This window comes from Galeopterus variegatus, unplaced genomic scaffold (assembly GCF_000696425.1).
Source record: "Galeopterus variegatus unplaced genomic scaffold, G_variegatus-3.0.2 Scaffold1314, whole genome shotgun sequence".
Lineage (NCBI taxonomy): Eukaryota > Metazoa > Chordata > Mammalia > Dermoptera > Cynocephalidae > Galeopterus > Galeopterus variegatus.
Genome location: NW_007727425.1, coordinates 250920 through 252821, shown reverse-complemented (window position 1 = coordinate 252821; position 1902 = coordinate 250920). Strand labels below are relative to the sequence as shown.

The 1902-nt window shown below is 46.0% G+C and overlaps 1 protein-coding gene across 1 annotated transcript in view; it reads right to left on the bottom strand.

Annotated features, from left to right (window-relative positions):
* Window positions 1-1047, bottom strand: part of HINT1 (histidine triad nucleotide binding protein 1) — a 10695-nt gene extending 9648 nt beyond the window's left edge. The window contains exon 1 of the mRNA XM_008576246.1: window positions 802-1047. Coding sequence (XP_008574468.1) covers window positions 802-912 — 111 coding nt within the window. The 5' untranslated portion in view covers window positions 913-1047. The remainder of the gene's footprint in view (window positions 1-801) is intronic.
* Window positions 1048-1902: the final 855 nt, after the last annotated feature.

Here is a 1902-nt window from a genome sequence, read left to right as displayed (position 1 = left end):
AAGAGCCTCCAGTTCCAGACCTTTCAGTGAGTTCCGTTGTTGGCCCTCTTCTTTAGCTAATACTGAACCTTCAAGTGTCCTTATTAAGAAAAATTAACTATGCCTCCTGAACTGCCTTATATGATTACACTTTACAACTTTGTCTTGGTGAAATTATTAATAGCGCTTTCCTTTCATCTCAAAAGTGTCCCACTTGATACTTTTGCTATCAGAGACATTACTGGGACAATTGGTGAAATCTAATGTCTATAAATTAGATAATAGGTTTGAAGTATTTTTTTATAGTTAACTTTATATGCTTATATCTCACTTCTTTGTAGAAAACCTGCAAAACAACTTAATGAAGTCATGTTAATTTCCTCTTGTAACCACAGCAAAATTATGAAATCGTGCCTGGGGGTGGGGCCCTGTAAGTTAGGTTTCTAACCTGTTTCCAGGTGATGCAGCTCTGCTGCCCCTGAAACCATAGTTTGAGAATCACTGATGTAAAGGAATATCTTTGTAGGAAAAAAACCCCACTGAAGTATAGAGGTACAGAGGCACCATGTCTACAACTCACTGACAAACAGTTCAGAGGGAAAAAGACATCCATATATACATATGTAGAGAGATAGAAAAGAATAAAGCATTTGTAGTAAAATGTTAACCTTTGGGGAATCTGAGTGAAAGGTTATGCAAACTCTATATTATTCTTGAAACTTTTCTGTAAANCCCCGGACCCGTCCCTCCACTGGAAACCAGTGTTTCCACGGGCGGCTACCCCCGCCTCAGCCCACAAGCGAGGCGGTGTCCGGTGCCTACCCGGTCATCCTCGAAAATGATTTTGGCTGGGATTTCCTTGCGGATGATCTTCCCGAAGATCGTGTCTCCACCAGGCCTGGCGACCTGAGCCTTGGCGATCTCATCTGCCATCCCGGCCTCCCTCCCACGCGGCGGCCAGGCAGCTCTGAAGGAGGGAGGAATCCCTGGAGCCTGCAGAGGGCGAGAGCGCGCGCCCAAGCCTGCGCAGGGACCGCGGCTCACGCGCCCGAGCTGGTCCTGCGCGTGCGCACTGGTCACCCAAGCCTCGGGGGCGGCGGACGCGCGATCCCAAAGGGAGAGGTCGAGGAAATGCAGAAGGGAGGTTCCTGATCCGAGGTTCCAAGGTGACGCACCGAGGTCGTTTTTCTTCGCTTCTTATTTTCCGGCAAGTGGAGTTACTGGTATAAGCTCCTCATTTGCCTACGGACGCTTGTAGGAAAAATCGCATACTGTAACCGAAAAGATTTGAGGGTTCAAGCGGTGCTGGCTAACATTTGCTGGTTGAGACAACGTAAAACTTCACTTGTCAGCCACTTAAGGTCTTGGCTCCAGTCCTCCTTCCACTACGTTTTTTTCTCTTCCTAGCAATGGTTCTCAACATCGACTGCACATTAAAATCACTTGGGGAGCTTTTAAAAATCCCTGTGAAACCTGGCTGCGCCCCAGCTCAATTAAATCAGAATCTCTGGGGATAAGATCCAGGGATCAGTAGTTTGTAAACCTCCGAGACTGTTCTACAAAGAATTTTTCCCAGCAGTTATCAACATAACGTAAAAATGCCCCACCTTAAAGGAACAAAACCTTCCTTAATCCCACCTCTCCTCTGTATCTTTGCTCCTTTTTAAAAGAGTTTTCTACATATTGTGTCCATTTTTTCATCTTTCATTTTTGAGCCCATTTTCCTATTGTCAAGGTCACTAAGGACCTCCACTCCAGTCCTCATCATACTAGACCCGTTGACATCATTTGCTACTGTTGAGCGTTCCCTGCTTTCAGCATTAGTCTTCACTTCCTGCTTCTCTGGATGCTATTTCTTCGCAAAGAGCCTCCAGTTCCAGACCTTTCAGTGAGTTCCGTTGTTGGCCCTCTTCTTTAGCTAAT